The sequence below is a fragment of the Stegostoma tigrinum genome, chromosome 34 (genome assembly GCF_030684315.1).
Source record: "Stegostoma tigrinum isolate sSteTig4 chromosome 34, sSteTig4.hap1, whole genome shotgun sequence".
Lineage (NCBI taxonomy): Eukaryota > Metazoa > Chordata > Chondrichthyes > Orectolobiformes > Stegostomatidae > Stegostoma > Stegostoma tigrinum.
Genome location: NC_081387.1, coordinates 5,444,800 through 5,456,959, shown reverse-complemented (window position 1 = coordinate 5,456,959; position 12,160 = coordinate 5,444,800). Strand labels below are relative to the sequence as shown.

Below are 12,160 nucleotides of genomic sequence, written 5' to 3'. Positions count from 1 at the left end.
TGTTTTCTCATGATTCTCCGTATTTAGTCTTTCTCTGGATTAATTACACCATTCCAATGTGATTCCAGTCTCAAAATTTTGGTTTGGACTCAGAAATGGGGAAATGCACTTTCATTTGTGAAATTGAGGATGAACAGTCGTACGCCGTCGATCACATACCCACCATTTGCCAATCTAATTAACGACCATTCCGCTCTGTTTTTTTAGCCAGTCTGTGGTCAAAGTTACTTGTTTACACACGTATTTGCGAATCTCCTAAGCAATACCTTACTTGAAGGATTCTTGGAAATTCGAGTGTGATGGTCAGGACTTTGTAGTAAGTGCTGAAGCCATCGTTGACTAGACAGAGGTAAATGTTGTCATTTTTGTTTTGTTGCAGTGGGAACTTCCTTTTTTTAAAGCTACGGCAAGGCTATCAGTCAGGACAAATGGTGAAGTCTTTTTATTGCAGCTTATTACTAGCGAGACCACAGCCTCCAACGCCGTGACCACACCCTTTAGCACCATGACAGGTGTGTTGCTATTTTAATTGTATCAAAACGGTGGTTTTCAAGCTTTTACATTCTCTTTTGTGACAGGATGAAAACAAAAAAAAACAGTAAGAGGGAGTGAGAGACGAACAGACACAGAGAGGCCGGATACTGAAACAGAGAGGCAGAAAATCTGGGACAGAGACGCCAAGACACTGAAAGAAGGAGATATGGCACTCAGTTTCACATATTTTGGAAAAGTGTTGTTTTTGCCAAGTTTCATTGAGGTTTTCTCTTTGCAAAGTCCAACAACTATCCTTGTGCTTTCATCCCAAACTTGCCTTGTTATCCGGGGGGGGGGGGGCGAAACAGTAATGCTATACTTGGAAACGAACGTACTGGTTAGACTGAAGCACTGTTCTGTAGTATTCAAAACAGTGTGTCATTTGCATGTTTTACTGCTTTTTTCTTCTGGGTAACTTCCTGCAGCACTTTTTCGTGTCTGTTTCTAGACTGATTCTCCCAATTGTCATTGCTGGCATTCTGTGAGGTCCCCAGGATTGCTGTCTCCTTTTAAAAAGCCCTTGTGCACCTGGACAAGGACCATCAGTCCAGAGTTGTCCGACACAGTTCCTGACATTTGCTCTGGACATGGAGGAGAAATTGGTGCCCCACTTTGTCGGTGAGGATTCATAGCTCCTGGTTGATATTTTGCTTAAAAGGAAGGCTGTCCTCTTTCCTCTAGGCCTGGCAGAGGAGACCAGACCCTACCAGCCTGGTCTGAGGCTGACACCTGGGTCCATGTGGTCTCAGTCATCTCAGGGAATGTCCAGTAGTGTAAGAAGTCAGTGACCTTCACTACTTCTCTCTTCATTCACCTTACACTCACTCTGCCTCTTCTACTGCACCCACCTCCCACCAACGTTCATGCACGACACTCGCTATTGAGAGCAATAACTTTCTTCAGTTAGTCTGGTAGCATCTCTGGAGAGAGAAACAGAATTAATGTTGAGAGTTCTGTATTTTACTTTTATAACACTTCTCCTCACCTGCTGTCACCCAATGACCCCCACACCACTGACCCTGTATGGCCTCTGGTGTCTAATATCCAGCTCCTCACCCTGTAAGGAGAGGATTCTAACCCTGAAGAGCTGACTGACTGTACCCAAGCACCAGGACTGATATCACACGCTGCCTTTGACTTACTGTGCCAGGTCCCTCTGACTGAAGGGAGCCGCCCTTGATTTGACTGAAGACTAATCCCCTTTTGTTTTGAGACATGACCATTTGGTGTGGAGAAGCTGACGTGTCAGATTCCACTGTCCAGGCATGTGGTATGTATGTGGCTGCTGCTCATGAAGTGTGCCCTGTAGCGTTGGTGCCCGGTGTCCAAGATGGAGATCCAAAGGAGGAAGAAGTGATTCAGAGTTGCTCTGTACCTGCTCTTACTTTCAGCTCAGAAATTCTTGGCATCTTGTTTCAATGCAATTGTAATAGAATGCATTTTAATAAAGTGAGATTAGATATTCATGTGCATAATAATGAGCAATCATCCTCATTAATTAGCTTCTCACTGTTTGGAATTAGTTGGAAAATGCAGTGTGTTGATCTGAATATCAAGAAAGGCCTTGCTCAACATCTCTCATAGTTCTCTCAAATACATTCCATCCAGTCAGTCAGGCATCAGACCTAAAGAGTAAAACACAATGAAGGAGTGACTTGCCACACACAGAGGAAGAGGGCAAGTTAAATTAGAGGCACCGAGAAAGAGCCCCTCGTGAGGCACATGAGGGGGAGAGAGAGAGAGAACCAGTCCCAAAAAGACTGAGACAGAAGTAGAAATTGAAAACACAACACAAGAAAGGAAATTATAAGGCAAAGATGCGTTAGACCCGTGTTTCCCAAATTATTTTCTAAAGTGAACTATTTTAATTGTTGAAAATTGACAATACTTAATATTGCTAATAAAACAAAACAGCAACATAGTAACATTCAATATTTAATTAATGAAGTTCTTACACAAGATAAACATTGTGTTTTTAAATAATTTTGTGAAAATGTTAAATTATGTTCTCACTAGGCCTATTGAGGCATGTGGTTACACACAACGTCACAAAATCTGATGATGCCAAGAGATACTCAACATCTAGTCTCCATGTGCCATCCAGAGTTGAATGAAATGAAGCACTGATATTGCTATGCCAAATCCAACTTACATGAAACACTCCAACAGTTTTTTCCTTCACAGATGCTCCCAGTAGCTTTTCCAGCAACTTTGTTTTTGTTCCTGATTTACAGCATCACAGCTCTTTTGGTTTTTATTACATAAAACACATGCTAGCAGAAGGAACCATCACACAGTATGCGGTGTGGTGCCCTGATTGTTAGTCTTCACACACAACCAGAATTCTGACAGAAAAATTCTAGATCTCTTTTGCCCTCACAGAATGTTCACACAACATTTCACTAACCTGTTCAACTTCACCCATACGCTGGTTAGGTTGGAAATGAAAAGGGTTTAGGGCTCAAATGAACTGTATATCTGAAGAAGGGTCTAGACTCAAAACGTCAGCTTCCCTGCTCCTCTGATGCTGCTTGGCCTGCTGTGTTCATCCAGCTCCACACCATGTTATATAAGCTATTCATTTAACCTTTTTTTTGCAGGGAAATGTATACATTCAGATTATTTTTTTAAAAAAAAATTCTTTAGCACACAAGAATGAAAACTAAAACATTAAAATTATTTTATTAATTATTTCCAGGCTTATATCAAGGATACAAGTTCACTGGTTCTACTGGCCTTCCACTGTTATAGGGAGTGAGTGGTGTCACAGTAATGTTATAGTCAGTAGTCTGGAGACCCAAGCATCAAATATTCAAGTGTCATTATGGCAACTGGTGGAATAAAAGATTAAAAGGAAAATTGGAATTAAAAGTTAGTTTGAGTGAATAATGTGACCAATAAAGTATACTAATTGTTGTAAAAACCTATCTGGTTTTGGTAATGCTCTTTTGGGAGGCCCTTTGCTGCCCTTACTTGGTTTGGCCCACACATGACTCTTCAATTCACACGTAACTGCCCTATGACATGGTGTAGGGAGCCACTCAGGCTGAAATGCAGTTAAAGATGGGCTGAAGTGCTGGACTTGCCAGGTTTACTCACACCCCACAATAAAAAAACTAATGAGAAAAAATGTGCTCACAGCCATTGGGAAAGAAAAGTCCATGTCACAATGTCAACTCATGACCCTATTTATTCTTTCTGTTACCCCTTGGGTAAAATTGGGTAAGTTGGAATCTATGTCAATTGTTCTCAGTAATATTTTCAGTTTCTCAATGTTTTGAGTACAGACAGATAATGGAAACCTATCATTAAAATAAACCCAATTGATGTACAATGATATGAAGTTGTTCAGGGTCCACAAAATACTTTTAATATGCACGGGTACAATCCATCTCAGATGCTATCCATCTGGTTCTGCCCTCTTTTTGTTTATCACACACCTTTTTTTCCACTTTTGTCATTCATATATCTGAAGAATACTTCAGTTTTTTTTAAGATTAGATTAGATTCCCTACAGTGTGGAAACAGGCCCTTTGGCCCAATAAGCCCACACTGCCCCTTGGAGCATCCCACCCAGACCCATTCCCCTATAACCCACACACCCCTGAACACTACGGGCAATTTGAGCATCGCTGATCCACCTAGCCTGCACACCTTTGGACTGTGGGAGGAAACCGGAGTGCCCGGAGAAAACCCACGCAGACACGGGGGGAATGTGCAAACTCCACACAGTCGCCCGAGGCTGGAATCCAACCTGGGTCCCTGGTGCTGTGAGGCTGCAGTGCTAACCACTGAGCCATCGCGCTGCCGCTAAATTCTGTTTAAATTCTAATGATTTTATTTCATAGTTTCCCTTTGCTGGTTTTATTAATTTTCTAACGTAGTGTATGCCTTTTGCGAAGTTTTAGTTTTACTCATATCCCTATATTCTATCACAGTGGCCATTACGCTTTAAGGAATACATGAAAGTGCTGGAGAATCTTAGCAAGTCTAGCATCTGAAGAGAGAGAAACAATTGGAACATTTGAATCCAATATTTTGAATGCCTATAGAAAAGCTTTGGGATTTGGAATGTTAAATCTGTGTTTCTGCCAAGTGTCCGTCATCTACAATATCTTCTTTCCTCACTGGCTCATTTGTTTTGCTTTCGCACTTCTCAAATATTTCCCACTCCTCTGCAATCTCTTCAATTATCTGAACATGTTTTCAGTTTGTTTTCTCTAGACCCATTCTGACCCCCTTGAAAATCAGCTTCACTTGCCCCGCACCTCACAATTTATTGCTTTTATTAAAAAATCTATGGATTCCATATCACAGTTCACATTTCCCAAGTCTATATCCACTGCATGCATACTTCGTATCTCAATGTACACGTTCCCTATAACGGTATATATTTTTTACAGTGGTCCCTGTTGCAGTTTATGTGCTCACAGTGTATGGGCACATTTCCTATTCACAACACACATGTTTACAGTGTACACGTTTCCTATCACAGTATCAATGTTCACAGTGTACATGTTCTTTATCTCTGTGCACACATACCCTATTTCAAGAGACGTATTCCTCATATTTAGGTGACTTCGGCACAATTTGAAAGGAGGATACTGATGGATTAGACACTGACTGATGGAATGGACAGAAACGTGGCAGCTGAATTTCAATGCAGAAAAGCAAGAAGTTTTACATTTTGGGACGAAGAACGAGGCAAGATAGTAGAAAATATAGCAAATTATTCTAAAGGAGGCATAGGAACAGAGGGAGAGTCCTGGAGGTATATGCGTATCGCCTATTGACGGTGACAGGATAGGTGGAGAAACTGCCTAATAAAGCACGTGGGATCTTGTTTCTTTAAGAAGTATAAAGTACAAAAAAAAGGAAGCTATGGTAAACTGTAAAAGGAGATTTGTTTTACCCTCATTGTGTTAAATCGGCATATCACACTTTAGCAAGGTTATGAAGACATTTGAAGGAGTGAAAATATTTATTTAGAACAATTCCAGGGATGAGGAACTTCAGTTGCAAGGATAGGTTGGCAAAGTTGGAGTCACTCAGAGGATCTTTGACCCCACCTCTTTGACCGGTCTGTCTCCTCTCCACCTATCTTCTCCTCTATCTATCTTCTATCCGCCTCCCCCTCTCTATTTATATCAGAAGTCCCTTCCCCTCCCCCATTTCTGAAGAAGGGTCTAGGGCCGAAACGTAAGCCTTCCTCTTCCTCTCATGCTGCTTGACCAGCTGTGTTCATCCAGCTCTACACCTTGCCATGCCATTTAGAGGATGTTCCGTTGAGATTTTCAATAACATGAGAGGCCTGGAAAGAATAATAGAGAAACTGTTACCTTTGATTGAAAACTAGAGGGTATTGACTGGTAGACGGTGGGGGGGGGGGGGGGGGGGAGGTGAGGGGGAGATTGCCTTTTATTCCTCCGTAGCCAATGGTTTGGATCAGGAATGGATTGAATGAGAGTATGGAGGCAGATTGAATGTTTTTCAAAGGGAATTCAGCTAACTCTGAGGAGACAAATAATTGTGGGGCAATAAGGAAACGGTGAGGCCAAATATAACAACATGGAGCTGGCGGAGCACAGCGGGCCAGGGAGCATCAGAGGAGGAGGAAAGTTAACATTTCAGGTGGGGACCCTTCTGCAGAAATGGGCCAAATGATCTGTTTCTGCGGAGAACCAGCCCTGACACGATGGGCCTAGAGGCCTGTTTCTGTAGAGTAATTTACTCGGTGGTTGTGAATCTGTCTGTCTGTCACTTTTTTTTGTGACCAGCTTCCATGATTCTCGAACACCAGTCCCGTACATCTGATCATGAGGTATACGGGATCCAGCCGTTTGCTGGTGGATGGAGTTTCACTTTCACCCCTGCTGTGTGACCGCCCACTGTCTTGCCCGTTTCTCAAACTGTATAGACATCCTTTACCCGGAGACTGATGATAGAGGGGAGGTCGGATTTTGCGACTGGCTGCAACGGATAGGGTAGGCGGGGCAGGACTCTTTTCTATTGGTGCAGGGCGGCTAGTTGCGGCAGATTAACCAGGACCCCAGGAAGTGAAGGGCAGAAGGTACTAGAAGAGATCTGCTGTTGGACGTTGAATAGAAGTAATCCCAGCGTTAACATCAAATTCGCAAAAATGATGCTGAAGCTGGCCATCCTGGCCGTAATCGTGGCTCTGAGCCAGGCCGGTAAGTGAGCCTGCTGTTTGGGGAGATCCTGGAGTGAGGGCGCCAACGCTTCTTAAGAGCTGATAAAATAATTTCACCCTCAGATATGGTTATTTGGCTTCTCTGACCAGTACACATACTCTTAATCTTTCTTCCTACCCCCCCCCCCCTCCCAATTTTTAAAATTAAACCTCGGGCGACTGACCCTTGTTAACAGCAGTAAATAACCAAGCTTCCAGTTCACAATCATGCCTCGGAAGCACCTTAGTTTCCGAAAGGGGAGATCACAGGAGGTCGAGTCTTGAACTTTGTTTCAGGGTCCTATTTTGCATTTTTCCGAGAGAATATTGGATATCGCGGCTGCTGACCTCACGATAGTTTTCTTCTGACTGAGGATGTCAGTGGGTTTGTAAAGTTGTGTGAGTTTGACCAGGAAAGCCATGGCTGAGGAGATTGAGTTTCTAACTGAGAGTGATCAGACGTACCATGAAAATTGCGCACTTGGTTTATCAGAACTCAATTTCTACAAACCTACAGCTCCCCTCATGAAATACTGGAAATTCTCAAGAGCCGGGCTGTTATCGTTGAAGAGGGAGGCAGAGTTAATGTTTCAGATCAATGACCATTAGTCAAAAAAAGAAATACCAACTTTCTTCTAAAATATCTAGCATTTTCTCTTCCTATTCTAAATGTCCAGCAACCATGTCACTTTTATCTTTTTAAGATATTAGTCTAAACTTTTACTTTCATTTTCCATCCCACACTATTCAATCTTGTTTTGGTATCTTGTATTTCTTGACATTCTTCTCTGTATTTTTTCAACAGCCTCTGTCCCACCTCTGTCCATTCTATGATTTTGTTGGTTTAGATGTCTATTATGTTCCCACTTTTGCCCAGTCACTGGACAGAAATCTGGAGACTGTGACCAGGAGATCCTAATAAATCTCTCAGAGAGTGAAGATCAGAGATCAATGTCTTTTACATAAATGTTTTCCAGAGACTGAGATTGCACCATCTCAGTTAGAGTATGGATATATCCCAAAGTCTGGGAATGAGAGATCTCAGGCAATGAACAGATACCTCCCAGAGTTTGGGATTGAATGATCTTGTTTGTTCCAGAAGTTCGGACCAAGCAGTCCCAATCATCATCTAGCATACTCCCAACCTCTGGTGGTATCTAGGGGGACCCCCCCCCCCTCCTCAGTGCTGGTGATGGGTTTGAATGCAACTGCTCTTGAATTGTATCAACTCTTTATCCATGCTCTGTTTCTAGGTTCTCCAAATGTACAGGTGTATACCTACAAAATGATGAAGGAGGGCGAACCCAACGTGTTGCTCTGTCATGTCAAAAATTTCAGCCCCCCCAACATCAAGCTGGAGCTGCTGGAGAATGGAATTATCATTCCCAATACCACCCAGTCTGACCTGTCCTTTGAGTCCGACTGGAGTTTCAAACTAACTCGTCATGTGGAGTTCACCCCACACAGTGGAGTCAAGTATGCCTGCAGGGTGACCCACAATGACGAATCAAAAGTGGTGCAGCTTGGTAAGAAATCTGTATATTAACATGTCGAACACACATTCTCCCATAATCACTCTCTCCTTTTGTTGGTATAACTTCATCAATGGCAAACGTAATCAGACACATAGAATTTCTCTTTCACTGATCATTTGACACAACACTTGATTAGATTGCATACTGTAATTCACTCCCAATATTTGCTGCTCTGGGCATAATCCATCTGATCCTCTTGTAAAATTATAAGTGTACTTACACTCTAGTGTGAAGAACATGCACCAGGCTTTTTTACTATTGTTGCAGGCAGCTCAGATCAGATTTTAGCCGCCTGGTAATGATTGACCTCATTACATCAGTGTTCATTCTGGGGAGATGGGCATGGGATTATGCAAATCTGCCGCCTCTGGAAACAGATCAGAGGCAACATGGAGATAGTAGGAACTGCCGATGCTGGAGGCAACATGGAGGTGGTCAAGTGCTGAAGTGGGTTCATTAAAAGGACCCCTCTATTCCATGGGACTTTGTAGCAGTTGGCGCTCACAATCTCACCCATCCAATTCCCATGGCCCTTCTACTCAGTGTGCAGTGAGTCAGTAAATTGTATAATAGTAGCAAATGTTGAGAAGTTTATAGGAAAAAAGATGACCGTTCTTTAAAGAAAAGCAGTTGTTTTCACAATCCTGAAGAAATATCAGTCAGGTGGTATTCACAGAATCCGTACAGTGTGGAAAACAGGCCCCTCAGCCCAACAAGTCCACGCTAAACCTCAGAGTATCCCACCCAGACCCATCCCCCTGTAACCCACCTAATTTGCACATCCCTGAACACTATGGGTAATTTAGCATGGCCAATCCACCTAACCTACACATCTTTGGACTGTGGGAGGAGACCGGAGCACCTGGAGGAAACCCACACAGACACGGGGAGAATGTGCAAAATCCACATAGACAGTCTCCCGAGGGTGGAATTGAACCCGGGTCCCTCCTGCTGTGAGGCAGCAGTACGAACCAATAACGCGAACTTCACTGCACTTGATATTTTATAGTTTTGTCCAAATAAGTATAGACATAGGCAAATTATATCAAAGAAGGAAAAATTTATTTTTAACCTCATAAAGCTTTTCAAAACAAACAAAGGAAATACTGCAGTTCTGACTGACAGTACAGACTGTTACTGAAATAAACAAATTAGTAAGCCTTGGAACTCAGCCAGGCATTCCTATAAGTGCACATGTGAACTGTATCAGCAGAAACAGGTAATCTTATTATGGCTTCTTGGATCTATAGTTCACAAAATTTTCCAAAACTAGCAGTTGCCTTGACTTTTCTCTGGGTGTGTTGTAGACTCAGTTTTAGACATTGACTAGTTAACAACTCTTCATTTATATTGATTTGTGGCATGAGGGTGATGCTGGATAGCTATTGCCCATCCCCAATTTACCAGCATGCAGCTAAGAGACAACAGCGCTGGGTCTCGAGTCACTTGTAAACCAGATCAAGTAATGATCTCAGATTTCCTTCCCTGGAGGACATTAATGAACCGGATTGCATTTTTGTGACACTTGACAATGGATACATGATTGACTTTAGGTCAGCTTTTCTTTGTTCATATTTTTGATAAAATCACATTTCAACGTCTATCATGGAGAGATTCAAACCCATGTTCCCAAACCATTAGTCAGACTTTCTGGATTATACATCACCGCCACCCACCTATCAGTTTATCATGGGACAGTTATGATAGTAGAGAGCAATTTAAACAGACCTCGGATTTCAAACCAGCCATTCCCATTTGCCTGTATGTGTATTTAAGCCTGGTCGACAGGTGGATAGCTGTAAGTTCTAGTCATAGACTAATGATGTTTTTCTCTGTTTTTGACCATAGATGCCTACTAGCATGTCACCACAGAGGTAAGCAGTGACTCTCAGATGAACAGCAAAGATTACTGAGCGGACATTTCCAGCACAGATTGCAAATCGACCCCCTGTGTTTTTCTCTTCTTTTTGCAGTCGATCGACAACATAGTGAAGCTACTGAATCAATCAACCACTTCTGAGGATCACATCAATTTCTTTCAAACTATCTTCAAATGTAAAATGTTCAACAAATTAGTACAATTTTATAAGATATCTTAAATTTATTTACCTGATGGGGAATAAGTTTGCTTTTGGCTCTTCAATCTATGTAATTTACTCCTCAGATCTTTGCACATGTCTGAGAGGACTTTAGCTTTTACCTGTATTCACTGGTGAAGTGTGAATTTCTGACTTGGTTGTTCCAAAATTGCTATTCCAACTCCTCCACAAGATTCGGAATATTAAAAATTGGGAGTAAAAAAAAAGTAAAAGGCCAGTTAAGATTGAATCTGTAAATGTGATGTCACTGAAAGACTCAGTAGTATGATTTTATTAAGATATCTAAAATTTATTTACCTGTTGGGGAATAAGTGTCCTTCAGGCTCTTCAATCTATGTAATTTATTCCTCAGACATTTTGTATATGTCTAAGATGACTTTACCTTTTACATGCATTGGCCAATGAAGTGTGAAATTGTGACTGGGTGGTTCCAAAATTGCCATTCCAACTCTTCCACCATGTTCGGAATATGGAAAATTGGGGGTTTAAAAAAATGATGAGTGCAAACGTAACATCACTGTGAGACTCTCAGTGAGGTTTATAGTTAGAAAATTCAATAAATGAGTGAAAGACTTGTCAACGATAGAAACAGTAAAACTTGAAGATTTGAAAAAAAAACTGAAGAATTGCCATTGTTGTTTGCTTTAGACTTGGGGCTTCTGCTCTTTTGAACTGAAGAGCAGACATGCATCTTATGGCCTACTGTGTTAAATATGTTTCACATATGGTAAGAGACACAGTCAATTGTGGTCCTTACAGTCAGGGATTGGAAGTCAGAACCAAACCTCTTTCCCAACTAGCTTTCCATTCCATCTTCCTGATTTATCCTGGAAAATCCTGCAGTGTGTAATCTTGACCTCGAGGTGCTGGAACCTTGCAATTTTAACATTTGGACTCAGCGTAATACAAAGATTAGCACCACCTCATAGATTAATTTTTTTTAGAGAGTCTGTTCTTCACATCATTATTAAGCATCTCTGCAAGTGGGAATTGTGGGATTTGATAAGGAAAGTGCTGTCAGCAATAATTACATTCTATGTAATTCTCATTCAATGTGATTACATGCAATGTTTTCTGCTATGCTCGATATACTTAACGGAATGAATAAAATTTACTTCCTTACTTCTTTGTTGCCTTAATTATAAAGCCTATTCAACCCTGGAAACAAAAAACTGACCCATTTACTCTCACATTATTCACCAAATACTTGCATGTCCAAGTTTAAGAGGTAATTGATCAGAAAGAGCTGGGTGATGATTCATTATGTCTTCATGCATGAAGTGTTTGTATTCCTTTGTTTGTAATTATGTTTACAAGTCTTCAGCTATCAACTTATAAATATGAAAAAAAATCCACACCAAAACAACTTACATAGGCAATACACAAACCCAGTTATTTGTTGCTGTTTTATTCTGATCTTTAATAAGAAAAAGCTGTGTTAACAATAAAGGGTGGGGCAAGGCAGCTATTCACCTTGAGATAACACAGTGTAGAGCTGCACGGCAGGACAGACAGCATCACTCCAACAGTCTTGATAGAGTACCCTAAGCAATTCACAAAAGTATTATTGAACAAATTTAACTTAAAGCCTCATCAGGAGACATGGGGGTGCTTGTCCAAAAGCTTCATCCAAAGAGAATGATTTTAGGAAGGTCTAAAGGGAATTAAGAGAGGACCGGGGAGGGAATTCCTTAGCTTAGAGGGTTGGAACATAGAACATAGAACAGTACAGCACAGAACAGGCCCTTCAGCCCACAATGTTGTGCCGACCAAGTTGAAGGTATCTCTCCTAAGATATGGTA

At 41.5% G+C, this 12,160-nt stretch overlaps 1 protein-coding gene across 2 annotated transcripts; it reads left to right on the top strand.

Moving 5' to 3' along the window:
- The first annotated feature begins 6,556 nt into the window (after positions 1-6,556).
- Positions 6,557-11,480, top strand: LOC125446593 (beta-2-microglobulin-like). Of its 2 annotated transcripts, XM_048520288.2 has the most exons (4): positions 6,557-6,725; positions 7,978-8,250; positions 10,108-10,133; positions 10,233-11,480. In XM_048520288.2, the coding sequence occupies exons 1-3, from the start codon at positions 6,674-6,676 to the stop codon at positions 10,116-10,118; spliced, it is 336 nt and encodes a 111-aa protein (XP_048376245.1). In that variant the 5' UTR covers positions 6,557-6,673; the 3' UTR covers positions 10,119-10,133; positions 10,233-11,480. The 2 variants fall into 2 exon arrangements, with proteins under 2 accessions (XP_048376245.1, XP_048376244.1); XM_048520287.2 differs by having other exon boundaries at positions 10,108-11,480.
- The last annotated feature ends 680 nt before the right edge of the window (positions 11,481-12,160 follow it).

Excerpts from the sequence above, each read along its gene's own strand:
- LOC125446593 (XM_048520288.2), top strand. The coding sequence starts at position 6,674 with ATGATGCTGAAGCTGGCCATCCTGGCCGTAATCGTGGCTCTGAGCCAG. Across the intron at positions 6,726-7,977 it reads CGTGGCTCTGAGCCAGGCCG|GTTCTCCAAATGTACAGGTG; the intron begins GTAAGTGAGCCT and ends CTCTGTTTCTAG.